At 38.3% G+C, this 12,438-nt stretch overlaps 1 protein-coding gene across 1 annotated transcript in view; it reads left to right on the forward strand.

The window, feature by feature from the left end:
- The window catches only part of FAF2 (Fas associated factor family member 2), a 77,884-nt gene that overhangs the window by 50,140 nt on the left and 15,306 nt on the right, over positions 1-12,438 (forward strand). The window contains exons 3-4 of the mRNA XM_060635101.3: positions 8,749-8,883; positions 10,861-10,937. Coding sequence (XP_060491084.1) covers positions 8,749-8,883; positions 10,861-10,937 — 212 coding nt within the window. The remainder of the gene's footprint in view (positions 1-8,748; positions 8,884-10,860; positions 10,938-12,438) is intronic.

The raw sequence follows: 12,438 nt of genomic DNA on the forward strand, positions 1-12,438 counted from the left end.
TTTGCAAAAATAACTGCATGTGTGCATACCCACACAAAGAATTCCAAAAAACGTAAAGAATTAAAGCTGTAAATAAATAAATAAATAAATAAATAAATAAAAAAGGAAGTAAGTGTTCTCCCTTAATTCCACCACTTCTTAGATAGCTGGTTAAGTTTTAGTGTATAGCCTTTCAGACTTTCTAAGTTTTTTTTAATGTTTTTATATACTGGAGAGAGAGTGCACACGTGTGCACGCAAGTTGGCGAAGGGCAGAAAAAGATAGGGAGAGACAGGATCTGAAGCAGCTCCAGGCTCTGAGCTGTCAGCACAGATTCTGATGTGGGGCTCGAACCGACAAACCGTGAGATCATGACCTAAGCCAAAGTCATACACTTAACTGACTGAACCACCCAATGCCCCACCTTTCAGACTTTTTATATGCATTTAGATGACTACATAAATTGAAGTATAATTTTCTTGTTACACAGGTGGGATTATGCCACCTTTACAGCTTTTTTCACTTAAATCTGTTTCGGTAACTCATAAAAATAATACATGAACTATATTAAAATAATTCTAGTTTTAAAAAGTTTAAAGCCTAAGATGAAATATGAAAAAAAAATCCCATTCGGATCACTTTCCTACTGCAATCTTTTAGTCCTAAATCTCCAACATAGTGATATTAACAATTTTTTGTTTCCACATACTTTTATGCCTGTCTAAAACTCTGTATATATTTTCCCCGAAATAAACCAGAGGTTCTCAGACTTTGTGGTGTCACTCTTTATACTTAAGAATTATTGGGAACCTGGGGGTGCCTGGGTGGCTCAGTTGGTTAGACATCCAACTTCGGCTCAGGTCAGGATCTCGCGGTTAATGGGTTCGAGCCCTGCATTGGGCTCTGTGCTGACAGCTCAGAGGCTGGAGCCTTCTTTAGACTCTGTGTCTTCCTCTCTCTCTGCCCCTCCCCCGCTCATGGTCTCTCTGACTTTCAAAAATAAATAAACATGAAAAAAAAAAAAAGAATTATTGGGAATCAGGACACCTAGATGGCTCAGTCAGTCAAGTGTCTGACTTGGGCTCAGGTCATGATCTCATAGTGAGTTTGAGCCCCACATCAGGCTCTCTGCTGTCAGCACAGAGCCCATCTCCATCCTCTGTTCTCCCTCTGTGCCCCACCCCCACTTGTGCACGTGCTCTCTCTGTGACTCTCTCTTTCAAAATAAGTAAACTTAAAAAAAAAAAAGAATTATTGGGAACCTCCATAGAGCTTCTTTTTATATATGGGTTATATCAGTTGATATATTAACATATTACAAATTAAAACAAATTTTTTAGTTCAACTTAAAAATAATAAACTCATTACATGTTAACATAAATTTTTCAAATCTCTTTAATGTTTGGCTTAATAGAGAAAAAAACTGTGACGCCTGGGTGGCTCAGTCAGTTGAGCGTCCAACTTTGGCTCAGGTCATGATCTCATGGTCTGTGGGTTTGAGCTCTGTGCTGACAGCTCAGATCCTGGAGCCTGCTTCAGATTCTGTGTGTCCCTCTCTCTCTGCCCCTCCCCTACTTGCACTCTGTCTCAAAAATAAACAAACATTAAAAATAAGTAAAAAATAAAGAGAAAAAAAACTAGATTTTCTTATCTGCTTCTGCCTCTGATCTCTTGTGATATATAATTTTATTTTTAAATTAAAAAAATTTTTTTTAAGTTTATTTATTTTGAGAGAGAGGGAGAGAAAATTCTAAGCAGGCTCCATGCTGTCAAGGGGAGCCTGTTATGGGCTCAAACTCATGAACCATCATGATCTGAACTAAAATCAAGAGTGGACCGCTTAACCAGTTGAGCCACCCAAGGCACTCCGTGATGCGTAGTTTTGAAGTATATGAGGAACATCCAGTTTCATGCAAGATATAGTTAGAAATGGGAAGAGTATTTCAATAGCCTTTTCAGATAACCATGGATGTTCTTTGATAGTGTGATAAGTTTCTTAAAGGTTAGTTGTAATATGGAATTTGAAACCATACCAAGGAACTTTTCATTCTCTTACATTGAAATCTATTGATCTTGCACTTTTTTTTAAGTTTCTTACTGTCTTTTTTTTTTTTTTTTAAGTTTATTTTTAGAACACACATGCACGCACATCTGTGCAAGCAGGGAAGGGGCAGAGAGAGAGAGAGGGAGTAAGAGTATCCCAAGCAGGCTCCACACCGTCAGTGCAGAGCCCAATGTGTGGGGCTCCTTGTTGCTTACATTTCATCCCTATCCAACCCCCCACCTCCTTTCTATTCCTTCTTTCTGAGAAGTAACCACTGTTGACAGCTAGGTGTTTATCAAGAAATGTGGCTCACCAAATGTGAGATTATGACCTGAGCTGAAGTCAAGAGTCAGACGCTTAACTGGCTGAGCCATCCAGGCCACGCTATGAATGGTCTTTCTAATGTAGTTAGTAGACCCTTTCACACACAATTTTCTGAGAGGCATCACTTTTCTTCAGTTCTTTTTTTGAGGTCTAGTCTTAATTTTTATTTGTTTTAATTAAAAATGTTTTTTCTTGGTGCACCTGGATGGCTGCTTGGGATTCTCTGTCTCCCTCTCTCTCTCTGCTTCTCTCATCCTCTCTCTCTCTCAATAAACTTAAAAAAATGTTTTTTATTGAGGTATAATTGACATGTAACGTTATTAGTTTCAGTTGCACAACATAATGATTATTTTTATATATTGCAAAATAATCACCACAGTAAGTCTGGTTACTATCTGTCAACATACATAGTTACAGACTTTATTCTTGTGATGAAAACTTTTAAGATCTAGTCAGTTCATTACCTCCCCTGGCATCCTTGAAGCCCCCTGGCTACTCTAGCCCCTCTTTGGCTTTGTGCCTTGAGCCTGACTTGGAGAGAATATTTGGGGATAGGTGGGCTTCAGGATGCTGGATCCAGTCATCTTTTTCTTTCTTTCTTTTTTTTTTTTTTTTTAATGTTATTTATTTTTGAGACAGAGACAGAGCATGAGCAGGGGAGGGGCAGAGAGTGAGGGAGACACATAATCTGAAGCAGGCTCCAGGCTCTGAGCTGTCAGCACATAGCCCGATGCGGGGCTTGAACTCACAGACTCTGAGATCATGACCTGAGCTGAAGTCGGACGCTTAACCGACTGAGCCACCCAGGCACCCCAGTCATCTTTTTCTTAAGTTATACGTTTAGTCCTTTCACATGTTGAACTTCCCCCATATCTGTTTCCCAAAAATAAAATGTTCCTTAAAGACCATCATGAGTCAGAAATGGAACTGGCGGCAGCAGCTATCAGATGAGCTATCTCGTGTCGGCCACCTGCTTTCTTCTCCCATTACTTCTCTATTGTTGTCTTCTCTAGAAAGCCAAACCACGAGCACCAGTTTACGCATCTAGCAAGGTAGTGCTGGTGGTTGACACGAGGCTCTCAGTTCCTTGGCATGTGAAATGCTCCATAGGACTGCTTGAGTATCCTCCCACCATGGCAGTTGACTTCGCGGTTAACTTGACTCATATCAGTGTTAAGACTACATCTGGTCTCTCCTTTGCTGTCCTGGGCCTCGTGCTTTCTTTGTCACTCCCCTCCCACAAGGTCCTGCTGAAAAGTGGTTGATGTGTCTTGCACTTTGTGAGGATTTTTGACTGTAGCTTGATTTCATTACTTCAAGCATTCATTATTTGGAAAATATTGTTCACTGAATTAATACAGATCTTCCAAATGTTGCATTTTACCATATACATAATTTCATGTGTTAAAAGCACCACCAAACTCATCAGAAAAGCTTTTAAGAGGTATTAGGAAATTGGCAGGTTTACAGTGGCAGATATAAGTTTGCAAATTCTAATTTATAATTGACAATAATTGCTGTTAGTTGTGGGTTTTAAATTAACAGCTTTATTATTGATATGTAATTCACATACCAAACAGTTCACCCATTTCAAATGTGAAATTCAGTAGTTTTTAGTATATTCACATTGTTGAGCATCCATTACCCCCATCAGTTTTAAAATATTTTCCCAAAAATGTTTTAAAATATTGAGAACCCCCCCCCACCCCCGCAAAATAACCCATGCCCTTTAGCTATTACCCTGCTGCTTCTATCCCTCCCTGCCCCTAAGCAACTACTAATCTACTTTCCATTTATAGATTTCCCATACTGCCATATGAATGGAATCATAGTATGTGGTCTTTTGTGACTGGCTTCTTTTACTTAAGATAATATTGTCAAGATTCATCCATGTTGTAGCATGTATCCGTACTGCATGCCTTTTTTTGTGTTGTGGTAAAATGTACATAACATAAAAGTTTGCCATTTTTTTTTAAGTTTATTGTTTAATTTATATCCAAGTTGGTTAGCATATAGTGCAACAGTGATTTCAGGAGTAGATTCCTTAATGCCCCTTACCCATCCCCTCCTCCCACAATCCCTCCAGCAACCCTCTGCTTGTTTTCTATATTTAAGAGTCTCTTATGTTTTGTCCTCCTCCCTGTTTTTATATTCTTTTTGCTTCCCTTATGTTCATCTGTTTTGTATCTAAAAGTCCTCATATGAGTGAAGTCCTATGATGTTTGTCTTTTCTGACTAATTTCCCTTAGCATAATACCCTCCATTTCCATCCACGTAGTTGCAAATGGCAAGATTTCATTCTTTTTGATTGCCGTGTAATACTCTATTGATTGCCGTGTATACTCCATACACACACACACCACATCTTTATCTATTCATCTATTGATGGACATTTGGGCGCTTTCCATACTTTGGCTATTGTTGATAGCACTGCTATAAACATTGGGGTGTATGTGCCTCTTCAAAACAGTGCACCTATATCTCTTGGGTAAATACCCAGTAGTGCAGTCGCTGGGTCATAGGGTAGTTCTATTTTTAATTTTTTGAGGAACCCCCATACTGTTTTCCAGAGTGGCTGCACCAGTTTGCATTCCTACCAGCAGTTGCAAAGAGATCCTCTTTCTCCGCACCCTCGCCAACATCTGTTTGTTGCCTGAGTTGTTAATGTGAGCCATTCTGACAGGTGTGAGGTGGTATCTCATTGTGGTTTTGATTTGTATTTCCCTGATGATGAGTGATGTTGAGCATCATTTCATGTGTCAGTTGGCCATCTGGATGTCTTCTTTGGAGAAGTGTCTCTTCATTTCTTTGGCCAGTTTCTTCACTGGATTATTTGGTTTTTTGGGTGTTGAGTTTGAGAAGTTCTTTATAGATTTTGGATACTAACCCTTTATCTGACAGGTCATTTGCAAATATCTTTTCCCATTCTGTCAATTGCCTTTTAGTTTTGCTGATTGTTTTCTTTGCTGTGCAGACGCTTTTTATTTTGTTAAGGTCCCAATAGTTCATTTTTGCGTTTGTTTCCCTTGCCTCTGGAGAGGTGTTGAGTAAGAAGTTCTTGCAGCCCAGGTCAAAGAAGTTTTTGCCTGCTTTCTCCTCTAGGGTTTTCATGGCTTCCTATCTTACATTTAGAGCTTTTATCCATTTTGAGTTTATTTTTGTGTATGGTGTAAGAAAGTAGTCTAGGTTCATTTTTCTGCATGTTGCTGTCCAGTTTTCCCAGCACCACTTGCTGAAGAGACTGTCTTTCTTCCATTGGATATTCCTTCCTGGTTTGTCAAAGATTAGTTGGCCATACGTTTGTGGATCTATTTCTGTGTTCTGTATTGTGTTCCGTTGATCTGAGTGTCTGTTTTTGTGCCAGTACCATACTGTCTTGATGATTACAGCTTTGTAATACATCTTGAAGTGAGACATTGTGATGCATCCAGCTTCGGTTTTCATTTTCAAGCTTGCTTTGCCTATTCAGGGTTTTTCTGGATCCATACAAATTTTAGAATTGTTTCAGTTCTTTGAAGAATGCTGGTGTTATTTTGATAGGGATTGCAAAAGTTTACCATTTTAATCATTTTAAGATTATGATTTTGTTGCATTAAGTACATTATTGTGCAGCCATTACCACTATCTGTTTTCAGAATTTTTTCATCTTCCCAAATTGAAACTCTGTACCCATTAAACGATTATTTCCCATTATCCCCTTTCCCTGCCTCTGGTAACCACAATTCCACATTTTATCTTTATAAAATTTGACTATTTTAGATACCTGATGTAAGAGGCATCAGACAGTATTTGTCCTTTTGTGTCTGGCTTATTTTACTTAGCATTATGTTTTCAAGATTTATCCACGTCATGGTGTGTATCAGTACTTCATTCCTTTTTATTGTCAAATCATATTCCTTTGTATGAATATACCACAGTATCTTCATTCATTAGTTGATAAACGCTTGGACTGTTCCCACTTTAATCTATTATCAGTAATGTTGCAGGGAAAGTTAGTGTACAAGTTTTTGTGGAGATGTATGTTTTCATTTCTCTTGGGTGTATAGCTAGGAGTAGAATTGCTGGCTCCTATGACAACTCTATGTTTAACCTTTTGAAGAACTGCCAGACTCTTTCCAAAGAGGCTACACTATTTTACATTCCAGTAGTAGTGGCTAAGGGGTCCAATTTCTCCACATGTCACCAACATTTGTTAATATCTGTCTTTTAAAATTTTATTTTTTTAATGTTTTTATTTATTTTTGAAGGAGGGAGAGAGAGAGACAGAGCATGAGTGGGGGAGGAACAGAGAGAGGGAGACACAGAATTCGAAGCAGGCTCCAGGCTCCGAGCTGTCAGCACAGAGCCCATTGCGGGGCTTGAACTCACGAACTGTGAGATCACGACCTAGGCCAAAGTCGGACGCTTATTGACTGAGCCATCCAGGCACCCCAATATCTGTCTTTCATATGATAGCCTTTTAGTGGGTGTGAAGTAGTATCTTGTGGTTTTGGTTTGCATTTTTCTAATGGCTAATGATGATAGAGCATCTTTTCACGCGTTTGTTGGTTGTTTGTAAATCATCTTTGGAGAGCATCTATTCAAGTCCTTTGCCCATTTTTAAATTGGGTTATTGTCTTTTTGATGATGAGTTGTAAGGGTTCTTAATATATTCTAGATGCTACACTCTTATCAGATATATGATTTGTAAATCTTTTCTCCTATTCTGTGGGTTGCCTTTTGACTCTTTTGATAGTGTCCTTTGATGCACAAAAGTTTTCAGTTTTTTTGTTGTTTTGTTTTTAAAGTAAGCTCCATGCCCAATGTGGAGCTTGAACTCCCAGCCCTGAGTTCAAGAGTCAACATGCTTTTCCAACTGAGCCAGCCAGGTGCCCCAAACGTTTTCAGTTTTGATGGAAGTCCCAGTTTATCTAATGTTTTTCTTTTGTTGTTTGTGCTTTTACCATCATATCTAAGGAACAATTGCCTAATCCAGGGTCATGAAGATTTTCACCTATGTCTTCTTTTAAGAATTTTATAATTTCAGCTCTTACATTTACGTCTTTGATGTGTTTTGAGTTAATTTGTGTATATAATATGATTTAAGGGTTCAAGTTCATTCTTTTGCATGTTAGCATCCAATTGTCCCAGCATCATTTGTTGATAGACTGTTCTTTCCACATCGAATTGTGCCTTTATACTTGAAAATATGAAAACTTAGAGAACTGCCTGGCGTTAGCCACACTGCAAAATTTAAAGCCAACTATCACGGTGAGAGAACACTCAAGTCCTCACTTCTTACAGCAACTGTAGTTTCCCAAAACCACTCTCAGGTTTGATAATTCACTAGAAGAGTTAACTAAAAGCTGTTATACTCATGGTTACGATTTATTGTAGGGAAAGGGTATAGATTAAAATCAGCTAAAGGAAGAGATCTATAAGGCAGAATGTTGAGTTCTAAGCACAAAGCTTCAGTATTCCTCTTTCATGCAGTCAGAATGCATTATCCTTCTGGCAAAGATTTGTGACATTATGCATGAAGTATTGCCAGTCAGGGAAGCTTACCTCAGCTTCAGTGTCGAGTTTTCATTGGGTCTTATTTACACAGTATAATTGTTTTTGATTGATTACCTATGATTGAACTCAGTCTCCAGGTCAACTGATACTGCATTACCCACAGTCCCCACCCTAAACCCCATGGTTGATCTTTCTGGGGTGGCAGTCTACCCTATCAGGTATAGATTATCTCCCAGAATCCAGAGCCAAATACCAGATCTTTTTTTGGACACAGTGAAATTTTTTACTACACTGGGACAAGTATCCATTTTCTGGGGCAGAGTTAATAAGAGAATAAGGCGTTTTACTGAATATCTTCTGTCAGGATTATATTAGGATCTTTATGTATGTACATCTTACTAAATTTTCAAATTAACCCTGAGAAATACTGTTTCTCCTTTTTGCATATGAGGAAACTGAGGCTCATAAGCCAGGCGACTATTGTGAGTGGTGGAGCTAAGATTCACACCTAAGTTTCTGTTCCAAAGCCAAGCCCTCCACCAAACACTGCTCATCAGAGTTGCTCCATCAGACCGCTCTAGGGGCACTTCCTACATTGTATTCTCTGTGGATGGCTTTCCTTCACACAGTGAAGCACCTTGGATCCCAGCCACTCTAAATAATACATACCATCTGAATAAAAGCAGTTGTGTTTACTGCACAAATGGAGCTTTCAGATAAATTTCTTGGACTCCTCTACTGTGAATTCTGGAGCCATCACCACACATTGCCTCCCAGCAAAGCAAGTTAAAGGTCTATGAAGATATACTCATCATATAACCTGTTTTGAAGTACCAAGCAATGGTGTTACTTTTAGGTTGATTTGAGCAACACTGAAACTCTTGCTGCTCTTTTTTTCTTCTCAGGCTGCTGTACAGGACCGATTGAATGAACAAGAGGGTGTACCAAGTGTTTTCAACCCACCTCCATCCCGACCCTTGCAAGTTAATACAGCTGACCACAGGATCTACAGCTATGTTGTCTCAAGACCACAACCAAGGGCAAGTTATTTTATAGCTGGAATTTCCCCCTTGTTTGTTTCATAAGTCCATTCACTAAGTTATGTTGATCTCTGTATGATAGGAGCAAAGGAAATATTCAGAATGTAAACCTATTAGGTTGATCTGGCTTCTTGGTAGATATGTTGGGTTTATCATCTTCACTTGATTCTTCAATGAATTGATACAGTAACTATCTTTTTTTTTTTTTTTAATTTTATTTTTGGCTCTTTGTTAGTTATTTGAAGTTTGTGCACCTTATTTGAGTACACAATTTTATTTACATGTCTGAAAATGTTGGCTGCATGTTCAATAGATTTATCACTTTTTTAAAAAAATATTTTATTTTTTAAGTAATCTCTACACCTTGCGTGGGGCTCGAACTCACAACCATGAGATCAAGAGTTGTATGCTCTACCACCTGAGCCAGGCACCCTTAAATCTTTCCATTTTAAGTTAAAATGTTTACTGGATTCTTTGTTGCTTCATTTTACTTAATTGTAAGCTACTTCTAGGGAAGTTACTTGGAATCTTTGTGGGAGCCTTAGCCGTATCTTTAAAATTCATCTTGAAGGGCTAGTAGCAGGGAGGTGATAAGTGGTTCATTTAAGAATGCTCCGGTGTACCAGGTATTTTGCTGTTGGGGATCCAGATATGAATAAGAGCCAGTCCTCCCCCTTCAAATTGTTCTCATAGTCTAATTAGGAAAGTCAGATATGTATAGTGATGATGAACTCTAGAGAACTTTTTAGAGTTTCTCTTTCTTACTCTTGGAATTACACTCAAACTCTTACACTTGGATTTAGAATTCCAAGAAAGCACTCACTTTAACTTTGCAGCAGTTAGAATTTACTCCGTTATCACACTTTAAGACTTTGTTTTTAAGCAGTCTCCACACTGACCATTGGGCTCAAACCCAGAACCCTGAGATCAAGAGTCACACACTCTACCGACTGAGCCAACCAGGCGCCCCATCATACTTTTTTTGTGGAATACTTGACAACATTTTAAAAATGGAGTTTCTAAGTAGTTGCTTTGGGGTATTCTGAAGTGGAAGAAAACAAGTTCCTAGAGCAGTTACATGACTCAAGAAATTCTGTATATGTCTAATGTTTCCGCCATTATTTTGGGACTCTTATGTCAGCCATGGGGCTCCAGACCTCCCTGGCCATAGACACAGGGAAAGTCTCAGGTTAACACAATGTGACATATAAGAAATGTTTTGTAAATGATAGAGCCCCTACATAGTTAATAATAACAGCAATAATCAACATTGCTAAAATTATAATTAGTATTATTACTAAGATTAATGGCCATATGGAGGCTTATAATTGTGGTTTATGTAATTATTTCTCATTTATATACAAATGTCCAAAGTAGTAATTGTGGTTATTGTTATTTCTGTATACCATATTTTAATGTATAAATTTGAAAAGGAAAGAATTGGGGCGCCTGGGTGGCTCAGTCGGTTAAGCATCTGACTTTGGCTCAGGTCATGATCTCGCGGTCCGTGAGTTCGAGCCCTGCGTTGGGCTCTGGGCTGATGGCTCAGAGCCTGGCCTGCTTCCAATTCTGTGTCTCCCCTCTCTCTGCCCCTCCCCCGTTCATGCTCTGTCTCTCTCTGTCTCAAAAATAAATAAAAACGTTAAAAAAAAAATTTAAAAAGGAAAGAATGAATACTTATGATTTAGGGAGGCAAACTTGTAATTAAATTTGACAATATAAATAGTTGCAGAATTGAAGCACTGAAGCAGATTTAATACAAAAATTATGTGATAAAATAAAAATCTGATAGTATTAGATGAAATGAGATGAAAGGCAATAAGTCTTTAAGAAGGATGATGTGACCAGGAAGAGGGAACTGTATTGCAGTGGAGGAATCATGCAAAAGAACAAAAAAAGAATGAAAATTTGAACTAGCCATCTGCAGAGTATTGGAGATTGAGAGAATGGTGTCTAACTTTGTTTTTGGAATTTCAGGGGCTGCTTGGATGGGGTTATTACTTGATAATGCTTCCATTCCGGTTTACCTATTACACAATACTTGATATATTTAGGTATGTACATTTGTATTTATATGTTAGTAGAAATAGGGTAGACTTTGGAGCTGAAACATAGACCAGAATAGTAAGGTTTATGCTTTGTCAGTTTTGACTTGCCAATTGATCATCAGATTGAATACTCTTTCAGAACACTCTAATACTGTAGTATGACAATATTTTAAATTGTTCAAACATAACAGATGTTGTGAAATGGAACTGTTTTAAAGTAACCCTGTAAAGTAGTCTTGCCTATCTTTCTCAAGATCAGTCTACCTATGTTTATCGTTATCCTCCCTCTTCCCACCATGTCTGTCACCTTTACATTCCCTAGTGAATCTTCACACCCTTTTCTTTCTAACCACCATTATCTACCAGCTTCACACCCCTTGTAACTTTTACCCTAAACCATCTAACTATATCCGACTACTCATAATCCCAAAAAATGTTCTTGCTCTTAGATTACCCATTTTTCTCTACACCTCCCACAACACTTTTACCTCTCTGGACACTCCTGTACATTCCCCTCTGTCCTGACAGCCCATTGGATGCTGGCACTGGCACCCTTGCATATATATATCCCCTTGCTTTACACTTTCACTTTTCTTCTCACTTCCTTCATGTGCCATTCAGAGAGCTCAGTACTGGAAGACAGAGAGGGGCCAGGCCTACAAAATGTCAAAGGAGCCCAAGTTTCTGGCATTAGTCGTGGGGCATCTGGTCTATAACTAAGTAGTAAATGAACCCACACCTAGGCTTTATGGGGAACTACTAAAATGTTTTATGGGCATTTAGGCCAACCAATGAAGCTGGAATATGTGGTCTGGGCCTTGCATACAGGGTAACCTGTGCTTCCCCTGATGCATGGAATAGCTTTGCCTTGCTCTAGGGAGCAGAGGCTGGAGATGAGGACCCAGCAGGTGTAGAAGTGCAAGGATCAGATAAGACTACTTGGTGCTTTAGGAGTCTGCCTGCTTAATGGCTTCCTTTTGCTTTAGCAAAGTTCTTATTGGTTATCAGTTAATCAATTGGTACTCTTTGCATCCTGTTTTATTTGAGAATGGACACATATAAACCGTTAAAATCATAACAGACTGAATTGAGATCTTTTTTAAAAAAAGCTGATTGTCCTGAATTATGTAGGCCATGAGAATATATTACAGTTAAAAAAGTTACAGCCTTTATCCATTCATTCATCAAAATTTGAAAACTTAAAAACTTAATAAGATAGTCCTAAATACTTAATTTCAGAGAAAGTTATCAAAACATCAATCTTTTAAAAGATTTTTAACCACTCCCTTACATATATACAACTTCTTACATTTGTTTTTAATTTGCTCTGAAATGTTTGTGTAAGTGAATTTGATTTGATTACTCAGGAGAAATTCCAAGTGAAATTGTATACACATGGGGAATTTGAGGGGCTAAGGAATTGGCTCAAGATTGGGTAAGGAAAGTGTCATAGTTTAGTCGCCTTTTCTGTGCTGAAAATCTGTGAATATTGTTTGCTTTTCTTGGA

This window comes from Panthera onca, chromosome A1 (assembly GCF_046562875.1).
Source record: "Panthera onca isolate mPanOnc1 chromosome A1, mPanOnc1 haplotype 2, whole genome shotgun sequence".
Lineage (NCBI taxonomy): Eukaryota > Metazoa > Chordata > Mammalia > Carnivora > Felidae > Panthera > Panthera onca.